The sequence below is a fragment of the Pagrus major genome, chromosome 5 (assembly GCF_040436345.1).
Source record: "Pagrus major chromosome 5, Pma_NU_1.0".
Taxonomy (NCBI): domain Eukaryota; kingdom Metazoa; phylum Chordata; class Actinopteri; order Spariformes; family Sparidae; genus Pagrus; species Pagrus major.
In genome coordinates this window covers 21,272,414-21,288,736 of record NC_133219.1, presented here as the reverse complement: position 1 = coordinate 21,288,736, position 16,323 = coordinate 21,272,414, and the positions used below count along the sequence as shown (strand labels likewise).

At 39.9% G+C, this 16,323-nt stretch overlaps 1 protein-coding gene across 1 annotated transcript; it reads right to left on the bottom strand.

Annotated features, from left to right (window-relative positions):
* krt1-c5 (keratin, type 1, gene c5) lies at nt 1–15,578 on the bottom strand. Its single transcript, XM_073466555.1, has 11 exons — nt 15,550–15,578; nt 10,005–10,070; nt 8,343–8,541; nt 7,080–7,474; nt 6,733–6,815; nt 5,019–5,175; nt 3,801–3,965; nt 3,576–3,701; nt 1,772–1,989; nt 1,010–1,038; nt 1–130 (listed from the first exon to the last, which is right to left on the bottom strand). Exons 4-11 carry the CDS (start codon nt 7,464–7,466, stop codon nt 15–17), a joined length of 1,281 nt encoding a protein of 426 aa, XP_073322656.1. The 5' UTR covers nt 7,467–7,474; nt 8,343–8,541; nt 10,005–10,070; nt 15,550–15,578; the 3' UTR covers nt 1–14.
* Nucleotides 15,579–16,323: the final 745 nt, after the last annotated feature.

Below are 16,323 nucleotides of genomic sequence, written 5' to 3'. Positions count from 1 at the left end.
GCACACAATTGGGCTCATTTTTTGCGCTCCTCAATCTGCTCCACCTCACTGGACTCATCCACCACCTTGCCGTTGATCATGGTCTGGGTAACGACTTTTACAATCTTCCTGGTCCTTATATCGGGGTCTTCTGTAACACAGAATTAAATCAGAGTAAGTCACTTTAATCACAAAAAAACTGACTTGACAGACTAAAAAGTACCATTAATAGTTAATTACTAAAAATACAAAGTCTGCATGAGTGCTTGTTTGCTTGTTTTGCTTGTCTGCTCCAAAATGTAATATTTTAACAATTTTGTATGTCAGTATCTTCAAAATTAAACCAAATGTCAGTGAACTGCACACAGCATGCATATGTGTACGGACTTCATGCCAAAAAATACAAAAGGGTTGAAAAAGAGAACAGCTCAAATGTCAGTGATTGACACTGTTTTTGTTAACTTGTTTTTTTTTACTCTTATCAGATCCTGTGTTCGTATCGAGCAACCGCACCCGAGGCCCGACTTTCATGTGGAGAAAAGGGAGAGTCTGCAAACAGCAGGATCAGATGCTCCAGTATATAAAGGGTTCATTTGCTTTGAGTTATTTTCCTAAATCGTAGCAAATTAAATCATCACACGCTCCTGCAGCATGCGGTCTACTGCAGGGTGTTAAGATGGATACGTTCCTTTCCCAGAAAAATACAAGAATAGCAGGAGCAGGAACATATAAAGTATCAGATCCCTTTCTTTTGTGGTCACTCGATACCCACACAGGACCTGATAAGACTTAAAAACTAGAAATTAACAAAACCAGCAGCAAACAAATGATGATGACTCAGTGAAAGTTTTTCTATCCCTTCTGTACGCTGACACTGACCAACTAACAAGGTTTTCTTCAAGTAACATCCTGCAAGAATTGCCACAGGAGGACCCTTTGAAAAATGTGTACAGAGGACTGTATACAAAGAATCCTTGGCTTAGCTTTTGGTCCTTAATGACATTCAGTAAATGAAATAACCTGAACTTACTTTTAGGAGGTGGAGGGATTTCTTTCACCCTGTAGGGCACAACAATACAACAACTTCATCCAAGAGAGCAAAGTACAAAGCAGAAACCATTTTCACTCAATATCTAATACAAGTAGGACACTGTAAAGAAACAGTTTGGGGAAATATGCATATTTTCTTTTTCGCTGAGAGTTAGATGTGAAGATTGATACCACGCTGGTTAGCTTAGCTTTATCTCTGTCCAAAGTTTGATCTGTACAAAAATATATATATACTGACCTAGAAGCCTTTAGAGGTGTTGGTTGGCAGATAATGTGATTGGCACTGGTGAGCGAGCCGTTTCCTGTCATTATGCTAAGCTAAGCTAACTAGCTGCTAGCTGTAGCCTTCTTACATATTTACTGGACAGTCATGACAGTGATATCAAACTCATCTAACTCTCAGCATGGTAGGGAATGAATGTCAAACTATTACTTTAATTTGGGTGTTACGACCAGGGCCAAGGCATAGACCCTGGCACCATGTAAATGAGACTCCACACAATGTGTTGTGCACAACACATGAATATTCACGATAACCACAAACTAAAGGCAGTACTACCAACAGGTATCCAGTCTTAAATATTTTGCAGTGACAAGAATTCTAAAAATTCTCTTCTGAAATATACTCATACTCATTTTGCCACTATTCAAGAAGAAATAAATACATTTAAACAGACATTTCTACTTGAAAAGGTGTGGTTATATTACTGTTTTTAGGTAATGATTCCTCGCCCTCGCTTACATTTCCTCTCCTTCCAGCAGCCTCCTGTAGGTGGCGATCTCCATCTCCAGGTTCTGTTTGATGCGCAGCAGCTGTTCGTAGTCGGTCTTGTTCCGTTGCATGTCCAGACGCAGCTGAGACAGCTCATCCTCCAGCTGCGTGAGAGTGGCCTGAAGACGGTCCATCTCCACGGAGTACTTGTGCCCGGTCTCTCCCAGGTTTCCCTCCAACACACCTACCTGTTAACAGAAGACACAGGTCATCATCAGCGACAGAAGATTACAAATTGAAAAAACAAGCAGGTATTTTTGGTAACTCTGAAATGTCACCAACAAACAGCAATTCAGTCCTTTATATGTATTAAAGGTGCATCCTGTCGCAGGTTAGCAGAATCACATTCACAACATTTATGATGGCAGCCTCAAGTAATCTCTACATTTTACACCTCTGGATTGAATTTTTAATTAAATGGTTTTGTTGAATGATACTCTGTTGGTGATGCTTTTTTCACAAAGACAATCCAGTGTATATTATGAAGGTTATAACTGAGTTTAAAGACGTCAACTGTGATGTGTGTGAGGTTACAAAACAACCGCAACCATGGCCTCTTTTCTTAACTTTTGTTTTAGTTTGACATTTAGGAAAAATGACATTCACACGCTCATGTCTTTTATGCTTAATGTGAGGCTACAGCCATGAGAGGGTTAGCGAAACTTAGCATTAAGACTTGAAACTATTTTGTTTAAGGCAATTACACAAGCACAGTTTCTTTTACAATCATATTTTGATGTTTAAAGCTGCATAATTGCCACTTGTGGGCAGCTGAACAAGCTGCAAAACTTAGCATATAATCACCATAAAAGTTTATGTGGAAAATGTGTCAGCAATCAGTTAACTATTTACACATCCAAATCCAGTATTCACAATCCCTTTAGCTCTGTTTTAGTTTCCATTCAATTCTGAGCAAGATACTGTATCTGTTTCTTTAGCTGTTAAATGTTCCACTGTCTTCAGACAGCTAAGTGTGTCTGCTGTTTCGGTGCTGGACATTCAGACCATTTTTGCTGAAATTATGCTAATGACAGCAGCAAACCCAAACAGTAAAACCAAAAAAAATGAGCTAAAAGATGCTAAAACACTCACAAGAGCTGAGGAGAGCTGCAGAGTTTGGTGATTATTCTCTGTGGGTTTGACACTATGAGCGACTCCTATCACATTAAACATTGTAATTTAGTACATTGTTATTATAAGAATGTTTTAAAGGGCAGTGCCAAAGGTAAACACTGATGTGAATGAAAAGCTAAAGCTTTTGACTTAAAGGTTCCCTGTGGAGTCTTTACTGCCCAGTATTGCTTTTAATGTTTACCTGTTGAGCTCATACACTAACGACGCCTCTCCACTCAACCAGAGATACTAGAGCCTGTCAGCGGGATAATGTCTGTATTCAATACTGTGTGCTCACTATTTGGCAAACATCAATTTGCCTCTATACGGTGCTGTTTGATCTGTGTTCACATGTAGTGGCAACACAGACAAAACATTTGCTTGTCACACTGATTGATTATTGGAGCAGAATGAAATTGCTGTGTTCTTTGTACAGCTAGTAGCTCTTTGTTGACAAGGAGAAAGCAGCTGTTATCTATAGATAGATCTGACGTGTGCAGTGTAAAGAAAAGAGGAGGTGAGGACGAGGTTGAGCTCCAAAAGAGCAGAGGAATGGTAGTTAACATGAAACTTGATGAATTTGTGCAAGTCAGTGCAGCTACAGACCCTCTGGACAGGTTCAGACTACACCCCTGCACCGTGTCTTTATGCAGTACTGTACCTGCTTACGCAGACTGTCCAGTTCAACCTCCAAAGCCTGCAGGAAACGTCGTCTCTCGCTGAGCTCACTTTGGGCACAACGCAGAGCCTCGTTGCTTTCTTTGACCTCCGACTGCACTGCCTCCAACTGGAGACACACACATTACAATAATCTACAGTGTAATGTACAGTAAAAGCAACAGACAAGTATGAATACCAGAGAAATAAGGTTAATGCAGTGACTGGCCTTCTTGAGGTACCAGGCCTCAGCCTCCTCCTTGTTCTTGCGAGCGATGCCCTCATACTGGACCCTCAGCTCAGCCATGATGGCCCCCAGATCAGGACCCTGAGCCGCATCCACCTCCACATTGACCTGCTCGTTGGCCAGACGAGCTTTCAGAGAGCTCGTCTCCTGCAATGACATACATATTATTTTCTACTTCACAAAAATATTGAGTATTCAACAACAGGTTATAATAGAGCCGTTTGGATGATAAGTTACGAGGCTGTGGTGTCTGTTATTGCCGCTTTTGGCAATTATCTTCTTTCCAGTGGTGGAAGAAGTATTCAGAACCTTCACTTAAACTGGCAATAGACAACTTTTTTGCTTTATCATTCTTGAGCAAATACCAATTGCACAGTGTAATGGCTGTCAAAAAATGAAACCATCTGCCTAGTGAGGATATTTTTGATATTAATTTAAATCAACAATCAACACTTGTTACTGTACGTAGTACAGTGCGTTTCATTCACTGCCTACTTTTGCTCTCTTGCTTTTGGTTTTGGAAAGCTGCTGAGTCACAATGGACAACAATGACGCCCATTCTTCTGTTGGGTGATTTAGCTAACCTGCCGTTTGGTGCGTAGACCTACTGTAGGTTAGGTTAAAACTATGACACAGTAATCTAAATTTGGAAAAAAAAAATCTACTTCATCAGACAATACTACTGCTCTAATGAACTTAATTAAAGTCCTTCTTTGTTCTTCAAACTTTCTATCACCTCAGCATACGCAAGATAAATATTCAAATACAGAAACCCAATTGTTTTCTGTCAAGTCTGCAGCAAGGTTCAGACTACATCCTGGACACCACACCTCACTGTCTAAACAATCCCTGTGGCTGGATGGGCTCATATACTCCTGTCATGGGTGTTGTCTTGATATTTTGTAGCACCGTGGCTACAAAGAAAAAGGGTGTGTCCGTACACTTAACATTATCATGTTTCAGACACTGAATACTGTCACACATAAACTTCTACAGCACTTGTTTATGTCAACCTGTTTCACACAAAACTCTAAGGAGTAAGGAAAACTGGTTTTCGTGCTGCTGCGTGAACCCACCACTCTTCGAAGACATCCCAAATTTAAACAAGGCGACCCTTGACAACTTGTAAAGTGATTATCTTGATGAGTACACACTCATTGATCATGTCTGACGTGACCCTCACCTCGGCAGGGATCTCACCTCATCGTGATTCTTCTTGAGGAAGTAGAGCTCCTCCTTCAGGCTGTCCAGGTCTCCTCGCAGAGTGGCGATGATCTGGTCATGGTCAGACTTTGCCCTCCTCAGAGCCTGACAGTCCCTCTCTACTGACTGGCACAAGGTGGCCTCCGCCTCCCATCTACAGGAAAAACACAGCGAAGGATTCAGACAAGAGGAAAGGAGGTCATCGGCAGAGATGTACAACAGTAGTCACAGTTTGTGCTTCTTGTGTATTATCATTACATTCCAGTCACAGTTCAGCATCTGTTTTTCTGTAAGATAAATCTCTAAAGTTCTTTTGAAAACCCGTAAAAAGTCTTCTGTATATGTGGATCAAAAGGTTTTCCATCAACATTTGCATGATTTTTAATCAATTTTCCAAGCTGTGATTCATCTTAGTCTAAACAAAGATGGTTGCCAGAAGTAAACCTTCCGCTCAAGCCGTATGACACATGAACATAATAAAAAAGATCAGTCTATATAAACTATATAAATGTTGTGTGTTGGTGTTTTTCATTCAATGGTTCTGACTTTGGTGCTTTTCCCTGTACTTCCAATCAAATCAGCCTTTATACATTTTATTAAAATTAAAAAGTCAGCAGATGAATCTTTAAATGTTCAGAGGAAAGATCTTGATTTAAGATTATTTGTACAAGTATAATAATGTTAGTAATGTTATTTTACATAATTTTAGATTTAAATGGAGACCTATTACGCTTTTTTTCCCCTTTCCTTCGTGTGTTATATAGGTCCTTAGTCGGATGTTTTGCATCTCTTTGTAGTTGTAGTCGGGAGCTCCTCTCTCCCACAGAGACCTCGCTCCTGAGGTGCCTAAAAAGCCTTAGTCTGTAGTTCTGCCTTTAAATTTTAACTTCTTGACATCACAGTACATTACCATGTCACACATTTGCATAATTTATGCCTATATTCACGGTAGAAGTGAAGCTAACTGAAGGCTGAAAACATGCCAGAGCCGACCAGAGACACAATGAGTGGTGCTGGTTCAGGCGTGTGGGAGCTCACCAATCAGAGCAAACTGCTTATTCTGGAGGTATGCTGTTATACTGTAGCTACTGGATTATTGAGGGCCTAAGGAAAGACATAAAAGAAGCATAAAATGGAAATATTCCAGTACATGTATGTGCCTCTAAATTGTACTTATGCATATGCTACTGCTTATTTCTTTCCTCTGAAACTGGAGGTAGTATAACACTAGCAAACAAGCACAGGATGCATAAAACCACCCATGGATCCCAGAATGGATGCACACATGTGAAAAATACCATACCAAATATCTGGCTGAAAAGTATACAGTACTGCTGCTGATACCATAAATCACTGCCAACTGATGTATCACTCCTTCACATCAGGCCACAGAACATACCATCGACACACTGTGAAAAGCACCAGCAGTGGCTGCATATCCACCTCCGCCATCTCTCCCTCAGCTTCACCGTGCCAAATGCGGACTGTTGAGAATCGGACGACGTCTCCCTGACCTGCTCAATCCATCACATCCTGCTCTCACTGACGACACGGTTGTTCGTCTCCTGCGGGTGCCTGAGCACCGTGGGAATGGGGCTCTTATTTCGCAGCCTGACATAAAGGTCATTTATTCACAGCGCTTTGCAGTCTGGCGCTCCCATGTGAACACTCACAAGCAAGTAAAAGAAAGGAACCTCTGTGTGACACTCACTTGACCCTGAAGTCGTCGGCAGCCAGCTTGGCATTATCAATCTCCAGCATGATGCGGGCGTTATCCAGCGTCTTCTTTCTCACCTGAGCAGGAAACATTTGGGAAAGTTCATTAAGATCCAGCATGAAGGACAAGAGATGACATAATGTTTTCGTATTGTTGGTGACCTGGTTTTATTTACTCCAAAATCAGACATTGTTATTATTATTACAAAAGCACGTCACCCTGTACACCCAAATCCGCCTGGCTGCAGTTGCAGACCCCGGATCTGTTAAGTCTTTTTTATGGCTTGTGTTACGACAAGAATTCAAGGAAGAATTCTCACATCTGATCTACTTGTCACTGACCTCTTGCCCGATGGCGTGTGCCTGGGCCATCATCCCCTCGATGTCATGCCCTTTCGGAGCCTTGTCCAGCATGAGCTGCTTGATCTTCACCTCCAGTTCAGCGTTGGACCTCTCCAGCGAGCGCACCTTGTCCAGGTAGTTGGCCAGCCGGTCGTTCAGGCCCTGCATGGTCTCCTTGTCGCTGGCCGCGACACTGAGGCCGTTGAAAGAGAGGCTGGAGCCCAGCATGTTGAGGCCGTTGCCCATTGAGATGGAGCGCGACAGAGACAGCGTGCTGATGGAGACTGGAGGCTTGGAGCGGATGCTGCGCCCACTGTCCCTCACAGACATGCTGGAGAAGGACGGCTGACGTACCGAGTGACTGCGCATAGACAGCGTGGAGGCCATGGTGTCCACTGCACAAGATTCAGATAAAAGTTTGATCAGTGCTCTCATGAATTCAAAGAGAGAGAGAGGGACAAAATAACAGACGTTTAAGCATGCATATGATTGATTCATGGCACTGAAAGTTAATTCTTGATCTTTGAAGCAGCTGTCAAGAATGAACTTCCAATCAACTAGACATGTGAGGTAATTTTTTTTTGTTGTGTTTTTGGAGCAATTTGAGTACTTTTGTTTAATGACTGAAAACTATTTTCAGTCTAAAATGTCTTGCTGTAGTTGTTTTACATATGTCTGAAGTCATTTTGCGTCTATTTACAGTTTTCTTTTCTCTTTGTGGTTGTTTTGCGTCACATATTCAATTTGTGTCTCTTTATGAGTATTTAGTGTCTCTTTGTAGTCACTTTCTGTCTCTCTGTAGTCAATTTGTGTCTGTAGTTGTTTTGTGTCTCTCTGTTGTCATTTTATGTCTCCCTTTGGTCTCTCTTAATCTCTCGATTGTTGTTTTGCATCTTTTCAAAGCCATTTGACATCTTTTTGTAGTCATTTTCCATCTCTTTATCATTATTCTGTATCTCTTTTGTTGTTTTGTAATTCTTTGTAGTTGTTTTGCATCTCATCAAAAAGTACAGTCAAACAGTCACGTTAAGCAGAGCCTTAGTGGGCCTGTTCAGTAATCTTTCCATTTCACAGGAAAGCAACTAAATGAACCTTGTGTTGAGATGATTGCTAAACTACAAGTGCTAAATATTAAACATGTTTAACATTTAAATTATTTAAAATGTGTGTGTGTACAGCTGAAAACTTGATTGCTCATTCAGAGAAACTTAGCGGTTATTTGATGAGTAAGTAACAGCGTATAAAGAATAAAATAGGACTTACATGGAGCTCAGTTCTTCAATAGATCTTCTCTTGTGCTGCTCGCTCAGGTTACGACTCTGATGGTGTGAGTGCCTGTTGTTGCTGGACCAGATATCACAGGTGAGTTTGGTTGCAGAGGCACAAATCTCACTGTTGGGGGTGGAGCTGCTGTCGGTGTGTCCAATCCCACAACAACAAATGGGAGGATGCAACTTGACACCTGGTAGAGGAGTGAAAATTAAACTGTGGTGCACATAAACGGAACTGGTTAAAATGTTGAATGCGGTTTATTGCATCACAGGTTTGCAAACAGCAGCTGTGAGTTGACAATTTATTTCCTGCAACAGTAAAACTAAATCAACTCTTTATATCTTGATTCAAATGTAACTGTATTATATGAAGGGAAATAAATGTATCTAATTTTTGACAGATTGCTTTCTAAATCTAAAACACACTCTGTTTACAATGAAAAATATTATGTTTATTAGTGTACTAACGTGTTTGTGAGGGGATTTAAACCTAGCTTGTATTAATTTTGACCTCTTATACATGATGGAAAACTATGAATTGTGATGATAATAGAGGTACTCTGACTATTAGAGATAAGTAAATAATGAAAATTGGAAACAATCATGATAGAAAAACAATAATTTGACCCTGAGTCCCTACTATGATGTGTGATATCTTCACTCCTGTACAGCACACAGACTGACCCTTAGAGCTATATTTTGCCTCATATTTCCATACAGTAAAATCAACCACCTCAGGTGTTTGTCTGATTTGTAAGGTGAACACTTGAGGGCTAACCGGTGTGGCTGGCAGGCTGGAAACAGGGACGGTGCTGTCTCCACAGTGATCCCATTGAGTGTGGACACAAAGCACTGAGCGATGTGAGGAGCCGGCCTCACCTGAGGACAGCCCGGCGGGATGGGGAGAAATGAGAGGAAACAGGGACAATGGAGGGACAGAATGAAAAGAAAGTAAAGACCCCTGAGAAATGCAGGGCGTAGGTCTGGCTGAACTGGAAACCTGGTTTATATTCACACACACACACACCTTTTCGTACATTTGATAAGTGTCAACTAACTCTCAGCTGGGTTATACTGTGTGTAAACCTGTTACTGTATTATTCTCTATGCAGGATCAGATCACACAGTGACACTGACCTGGTTTAGTGCCTGACATGCACAAGTATATCCAACCCCGCCTGCCCATGTACAAACTCAGGCTAGATGTAATATCAGCATTGCAAGCTGTTTGATTAGATTTTTGGACTGTTCACTGTGGAAAGTTTCTTTTGAGCTGTTTGTAATCTGACCATAGAAGTTATTCTGGCTTCAAAAGAGGGGAAATATAATAACATGAATACCTTAACTTTATCCAGCTGTCCACAAAGAGGCTGAATTAAGTCCAACAAAGTTTGAACAAAAGAAATTTGTATTTCCTGTCTTCTCAAACATGGTATTAAGCGCCAGACTATTTTGGTGGAAGAAATTGTACAGGTGTTTGTGGCAATGCAAACAGCTCTTTCAACAACACAATCAAATACTGAAAACATGTTGTTACATGTACAGCATACAGTATATGCCTATTCAAATAATATCTCTCTGAAAGACATGAATGCTTTCCAGTATCTGTGGGGAATTATTGTTGCGTTCAGATGAATGCAGTTGAAGCACTTACCTGTATTTGTAGCTGTGTTACCACTTCAAGTTACCATATTAAGACGCAGCATGGATGTGCCGCCACCTTGTGGGTAAAACACATACCACATTATATAGCTTGAAACGATACCAGCTAAACATGAACACATACAGTACATGCTGCTGTCAACACTTGTTTCAATGTTCAAGTTAAACATTTCTCAAGTTTGCACCATGACATGACCAAAACAGTATGCAAAGATTTTTAAAGATCTTTAAAAGGTCCATGTAATATATACACAACAATTGCACAAAAAAAAAGCTGACAGAGAAATAAACCCTTCTGTGCAGTGTGTTTTCATGTATAATGCTGTAGGGTCATGTTGATTTAAGACATGTTAGTTCTTATTTTCAAACCTCTTCCACTCCACCGCCATTTTGGTGCAAAACACCTAAAATGACATCTAAATTTAAAAGAGCTGTAGCTGCTGAACCACTCTGACTGTGAATGAGGTTTTTCTAGAAAGTGATGTAGATAATCAATAATTTCAGCTAAATCTGCAAATTTTCACTCAATTTGCTATTACCACAAACAATATACCAATGTGTTTACTTGTGAGTGCAAGAGAGCAGCAAGCTTTATATTGAAAATGACATTTTCTGAAGCTTAGCTTTGGTACCAACTCCTGAGAAACATATTTGCGCTGTAGCTGATCCATGCCCTTGATTGACATGATGACTGCGGTACATGTGCACCACAAAGCCCAAACGAGCTGCAGAATCGGATGATAATTATGGATTCGTCATTACACATGACCCCTCTTCATATTACAGAGTTATTTGATTCAGTGTTTCTATAAAACCTTCGCTATCCTTGCTTGTAGCATATCTTAAGCACAATTTAAGTAGTTTGAATTGATCAAAACAATATTATAAACATATAAATATTCTTTTAACTATGACAGAAATACAGCTGTAGTGCTTACTGCTGTTTATCTGATATGGAGAGCAGACTGAACATTAGGACCACTGTTCATTTTAGCCTGATAATCCATCACCTTGTCCTAATCATAACATTTAAACAGGCATTAGTAGCTAATTGCCACCATTCTCCACATGACAGTTTGCCCTGAACTAGAAAATAAGCTGTTAATAAAACCGAGTACAGAGGTCAAAACATTTAAACAGGCTGTTGTGAGATCATATCTAGAATACAGATGAATGTACTAAATTAATTTGATTTTTTATTGGTTTAATAAAACAGGTAGTTTACTTAATATACCTGCTTGAAAATCTTATGTTTCTTTAGTTTTTCTGTCAGTACAGGATATATTAAAGATCATTTTCTCCTGATATTAATAATTATATTTGTTCTGCTTGCTATATGAATATTTATATAAGCTAAATTAGACTAAAAAGCAGCTCATTTCATCATCATTTGCGTATATGCACAGTATGCACATTTTGAGAGAGTTCTGGCTTCAGTAATTCCCAGAATTCCCGGTCCAGTGTGTTGTAGCACCATCATCTGTTCCTAACACTTTCTGCCTCCAACATGTCTCAGGACAGTGATTTATATCCTGCTCCAGTTTCTTATAATTCAAAATGAAGTGCTGTGATATTTCAAAAGCCGTTGTCATCCCCCTTCAAAATAAACACATGCTAGGAACCTCCTGTGGAGTGCCGTGTTTATTTTTGCATAGACGGCTGGCCTTCAGCCTGGGCGAAGTGAATCATAGGTTTCGGCAATTTCCTTGCTTTTCATCAGCCCTCCTCCTGCTCTCATGTGCTACTGTAAGAGTCATGGTTTACACACAGAAACGTTTCTTTGTTTATTTCTCAGAATTTCTATTGCACACTATGTACCAGCCCACAGTCCAGAGTCAGATAGACTCATTTTCGCTTTGTTTGGAAAGTTGATACAGAATCCTGTTGTGTAGAGCTTTTATAGCCGGGGTTAAATGGTAGGCCTGTGCAATATCCACATTTAAACAAAACACCCTAGGCCACAAAGTAAATTCATTGCGGTCCTGTTGCCAACAGAAAGGACGTTTCACCTAAAAATGTTCACTCATGCCATGTTAACACTGTTGACGTGGTCCTGCACTGAAGCCTCAGATGGTCTACTTCTGAACAACAAATTTAGTCAGTCTGAGAGGAACTCAAATTGCTGGTTTTCTCTCGTGTCACCAAACAGCTGATGGATGACACTACATTTAGATATGTTGCTGCAAGTGCTTTCAGGAATAGGCAGCTGTTGTTGGACAAAAGCAGTCTTCTCATTTCCAGCCTTTAAATCAATTTGCTGGCTGTTTATCGCAGCCCCATCCAACTTTATTGAAAAAAATGTAATATTCGATAGTTTAAGCTACAAAGATGACAAGACATATGTTTCACAAAATCAGGCACGCCATAAAACAAACACCAGGAAACATACAGTTGAACTGTAGATTTTTAAGGATAACAAAAAAGGAATGACAATGAGTAAAAAATGTAGGAGGCACATTAAGAAAATACATTACATTGCTGGACTAAGTCATGCTCTCTAACACAAAATTGAAGCATAAACTTTGCTAAACTTAATAAAGAGACGAACAATGGCACTAACATTAGGCTGCTCTAATCTAGGGCCGGGCGATATGTCCTTAAAATAATAGTGCAATATTTTTAAGCTATATACTGCAATATATAAATATTTATATCTCAGTATTTTTAAATCTCCTCAATAGCACTTTATAAATGCTAAGACAGCGAAAAATCAAACATCACAATCAATATTATACAATTATGACAATACTGTGACAATATCGTAGAGATAACTATTGATACTTTGACAAAACATGAACACAATAAGATTTTTGATAAATGATCATCATTAACATGAATATAATTGCTACGTGGTTAAAGACAAGTATTAGTAGTAAGTAGAAGCGTCTGGTAAGGTCAGAAAATGACATCGCTTCACTGTAATGCAGCCTTCAAAATCAGGAAAAGACAACAACCATGTCATATCATGATAAAACAATGTCCAAAATCTAAGTCTGCATATTCTCATATCACGATAATGATACAATATCGATATATTGCCCAGCCCTACTCTAAACTGTGATATCTTGGCCTGAGCAGCAATTTTCCTAACGTAACCTGTGTGCTTTGGAAATACCCCCTATTAGAAAAAAATATTTAAGCAGTTTAATCCATCCCTTACGCTTCAGCTCTTGTGATTTTGGTTTCTGGAAGATTATAAAAAAAGACACTACACTCTTAACATTCTGTAAGTATGAACCACTCTTGCCCCTCGCACACAAATAGAATGAAAAACGATTTCAGCTAGGGCTGCACGATATACTAAAAAAATCTGAATGTGACGCATATTGATTTTGCGATATTAGGGGGAGGGACAATTTTTGCATCACAACTTTCATTTTCACTGAAAAAAGTCACGATGATGTACGATAATATGACGCAACACGAACACAAATGACACATATTGCACATACAACAGCATACGTTTGTTGAGGTCTGTACTAAACTAACATGTTTCTTACATCTGAAGAACAAGATTTGTACTAGAGTACATCAAAAAATTCTATTTCCTTTTGAATAATTACATTTAAAATAACTGTGCATCCATAATTTCAGCCTTGCTGAGTTGTAGGCCAACGAATTTAACACTCATATTATTTAGAAACATTGTGGAGAGGGTGTTGGTTTATTTCTAGTCACGAGGCTGCATATTTTACCAGAAGATGTTGAAGCGTAAATTTGTGTATCATCTGCAAAGCTTTACTCAACTAAAACATACAGCACATGAACAAAGATTCAACGTGCTTATATTTAGCTGCCTCACAGTCAATTTTGTGGTACGGTATGATATTTTTATAATATAGTTCTTTTATTAAAGAGTTGTAACTAAGACATTATCATGCTCATCAGGCATTCAGATACTTTGCATGTCACCATCAGTTGAATAGTATCCCTGAGTGAAGCAGGGGGAAAAAAAACTCCCCCCAAAAATTAGAAGACCCTGCCAGCATATGGCAGCATCTGAAATAAACTCGAGGAGGAGGAGGAGGGTGCTGATGAAGATGGCCCACGTTGCAATCTTCCACAGAGGTTTTGTTGACTGTTGTGCAGAGGGAGAGCTCATCAGCGTGAAGGAGAGAAATGTGAATACGCTGAGACGAGGGGCACTGCAGTGTATCTGCTCATTAGGCGGGCGACGCTGTAATTCAGAGAGCGAGCAGCTCTGCAATCAGAGGCCTATTCATTAGCATGGGGGGCCCGCTTTCATCTGTAACCACTTGAGCCTGCCAATCACCGAGGCGTACGCATGACATGATGACAAAACGGGGCGGCTTAAACGCTCAGGGATGCTTGTGCATGGAGAGAGACATGCCTAAACGCTGCCTTAAGGCTCGTATCTGAGAGGGACTTTAATAGGAAAGAAATGCGCGTTTTTACAGTGTAGTGCTGGCAGGTGGCCCAAACTGTGTCAGCCTGATAATCATCGCTCTGCTCAGCATGAACACAGCTTTTGTTCTCAGATTTCACAAGGAGGCATCGTTTTCCTGAACAGGTTTCTTCCTGGAATTGAATTGATTGAAAGTGATTGATCGGAAAAAAGTTTGAATTAAAGGTAAAATTTAGGAAAGAATAAGCCAGCCAGTCTGTCTTCCATCTTTTGCATCCTCTATCGCCAAGTGGTGCTCTCACAGTACACTCCCTCACAAAGATATACATGTACCTCCGACAAGGACACAGATAGTCACACACACCTGGTCCAGTCAACGTTTGGGCATCTTTAATTAAATCTGTGAGCAGAATAAAGAAACCATTGTGTGAATGTTTTTATCTGCTGTAGTTCTGCTGTCTGCGTGAAGGCAGCGCCGGGTCAAACTCCTGTGTTTCTGACATTCCTGCGTCACAAGGAGTGAATGGGGAAACGCTGCTGTCACTTGAAACTGTATTCATGCAGATGTGATCGCTCTCTTTCTGCATTTTAATCAAATTACATGTTTGTGTTCACGTGCTTTGATTTCACAGAGAAAATGTGTTCAAAATGAATCCAGCATTTTTACCCTCGAATCTTTTAGAGAAATAGTTTGCCAAGTTGGGAAATTTGCTCTTTCACTTTCTTGCTGAGTGTTAGATGAGACGATTGTGTCTCGTGTGTTCCTGTTAATTATGAAGCCGCAGCTAGCAGCAGTTAGCAGAGGCAGTTAGCGTAGCATGAGGATAGAAACATAGGGAAATAGCTATCTAGCTTCTGATTAAAGGTAAAAAAAAAAAAAACAACCTCTATCTGTACCTCTAAATTTCACTAATTAACATGTATAAAAATGGTTACTTGTGTTTTACTTTGTTACATTTGGACAGAGCGAGGCTAGCTGTTTCCCCCTCAATGTCTTTCTGATAAGCTAAGTTGTGTTATGAAGCTAACATTTGCTGTAGAAATAGGTCCAATGTGTAGAATTTAGAGGGATTTAGGAGTATCTTTGAGCCAAAATGGAATATAATATCCATAACTATGTTTGCATTAGTGTATAATCACCGATAACTATGCATTTTTGTGTTTTCATTACCTTGGAACGAGCCTTTTATATCTACAGACTGGCCAGGTCCTCTTCCTCCATGAAGTCCACCATTTTGAACTGTTTCTGTTTCTACAGGAGCCCAGAGCGGACAAACGAGGGGTGTTCAGTTGTTGTCAATTAGCTGTAATCTGCAGCCTCACCGCTAGATGTCACTAAATCCCACACGCAGGTCCCTTAATTAAGTCATTTTTAGGCAAAAATGCTGAATATAATTCGTTATTCAGTGATTTTCTGAGGCCTTTCTGTTGTTCAATTCAATAGAATATATCATAAGATAACCTGATGAAGGTCTAAGTACCGAAACCTTGTTGTCATTAAACTTAATTGAAAGTGAAGTGGACAGTATGTGGGATTTTTGTTTTCCCTGTTTAATTCAAAAGTAAAATTAATCTCTTTCGGTTTTGGACTGTTGGTTGAACAACAACAGCAATAACAAAAAAACTATCGAAGGCATTGATTTTGGATTTACAAAATTCTGATGGCCTATTTTTTTTCTTCTAGTTTTGTGTATAGGGTCACAGTTTGAGCTCAGTGTTTTTCCTGAAGTACTTTTGTGTTCCCTCACGGTTCACGTTCCAGTCCAGTTATAATACACTACAATGCTCTGAAGGTGCCACACAAAGGAGAGATAACACTTTACATAATACATTTACCGTTCCTTACTTCTTTCAAAAGGCTGAAATGCAACATAGTCCCTGTTAGCAGCAGCTGCAGCTGCTCTGCATGGCTGTGGTGGTTGAAGCTGTGGCTCTGGATATGGCT